This window comes from Limulus polyphemus, unplaced genomic scaffold (assembly GCF_000517525.1).
Source record: "Limulus polyphemus unplaced genomic scaffold, Limulus_polyphemus-2.1.2 Scaffold2394, whole genome shotgun sequence".
Lineage (NCBI taxonomy): Eukaryota > Metazoa > Arthropoda > Merostomata > Xiphosura > Limulidae > Limulus > Limulus polyphemus.
This window is the reverse complement of record NW_013668004.1, coordinates 135619-136582: the sequence shown is the minus strand read 5'-3', so window position 1 is coordinate 136582 and position 964 is coordinate 135619. Positions and strand designations below refer to the sequence as shown.

General features: G+C 27.9%; 1 protein-coding gene across 1 annotated transcript in view; it reads left to right on the top strand.

Annotated features, from left to right (window-relative positions):
- LOC106466840 (transcription initiation factor IIA subunit 2-like) overlaps positions 1-964 on the top strand; it is a 9006-nt gene that overhangs the window by 4993 nt on the left and 3049 nt on the right. The window contains exon 4 of the mRNA XM_013927143.2: positions 753-819. Within this exon, the coding sequence (XP_013782597.1) occupies positions 753-787 (35 nt within the window). The 3' untranslated portion in view covers positions 788-819. The remainder of the gene's footprint in view (positions 1-752; positions 820-964) is intronic.

The window sequence follows — 964 nt, the reverse complement described above, 5'->3', positions numbered from 1 at the left end:
ATCTGAAGATATTTGTAGGTACGGCGGATGAGGGCGTGGATGGTTCTTGAGAAGAATTCTAAGAAGAAAGTAAACCTACAGACATCGGTCTTATTTAAAGTTTATATATTGCAATATTTATCCTTTCTGGTTTGTTTAAAATACATTTATTTATATGTTTAGCATTTTTTCATTGCAATGTCCTACAAGAAGAAATTATTAACACAAAATACACAGATTAAACAAGTTTATTAAAACATTTTTGGAGCCTATTATGTTATAATAGTTTATTCCATTAGTATGATTGCTCAGAAATCCATAGGTGGTTCAAGTCACAGTACTGTGCCACTCACATTTGACTTTAGATGATGTTAATAAATATCTTTTAATTTTTCTTAACTTTAATATTGTAACTATGGGCTTTTCATAGTGAGATGAGCAGTTTTTAAATAGGATCTGCTTAAGGGCTGTAGTGTGTCAACATTAGTATTAATTTTTGTATTTAAAAAAATTTGCATTAGAAATAAAATATTTTCTATATCAGAATGTACTTTTTCTAAAAAACTATTCGCTCATTTTAACAATCCAAAGAAGAAAAGTTATATTACATATTACAGTATGGTTGTTCATTAGTTTCTTGAAAAATAACCTTTCTTTATAGACGGAGGCATGTATTATATACAACATATAATTTAATTATCACTTTTTATTTAAAAAAGTTACTATAACACTACTGTGAACCTTCTAAAATTTGAACTTTGATTACTTTTCAGCTCATTCAGATGGTAATGTGGGCAAGCCAACTTAGTTGTTTCACTGAATGGTGTGAACAATTCCCATGTAAGCCATTTTATTATTTTGACAATTTTAGGTTTATATATTTATTTATCTACACACACATACATATATATATATAAACTAAATGTACTTCTGCAGGGTCTCCGAAAGTGTTCTGTTTCAAGAGTAAATAAAACCCAAATTAAGA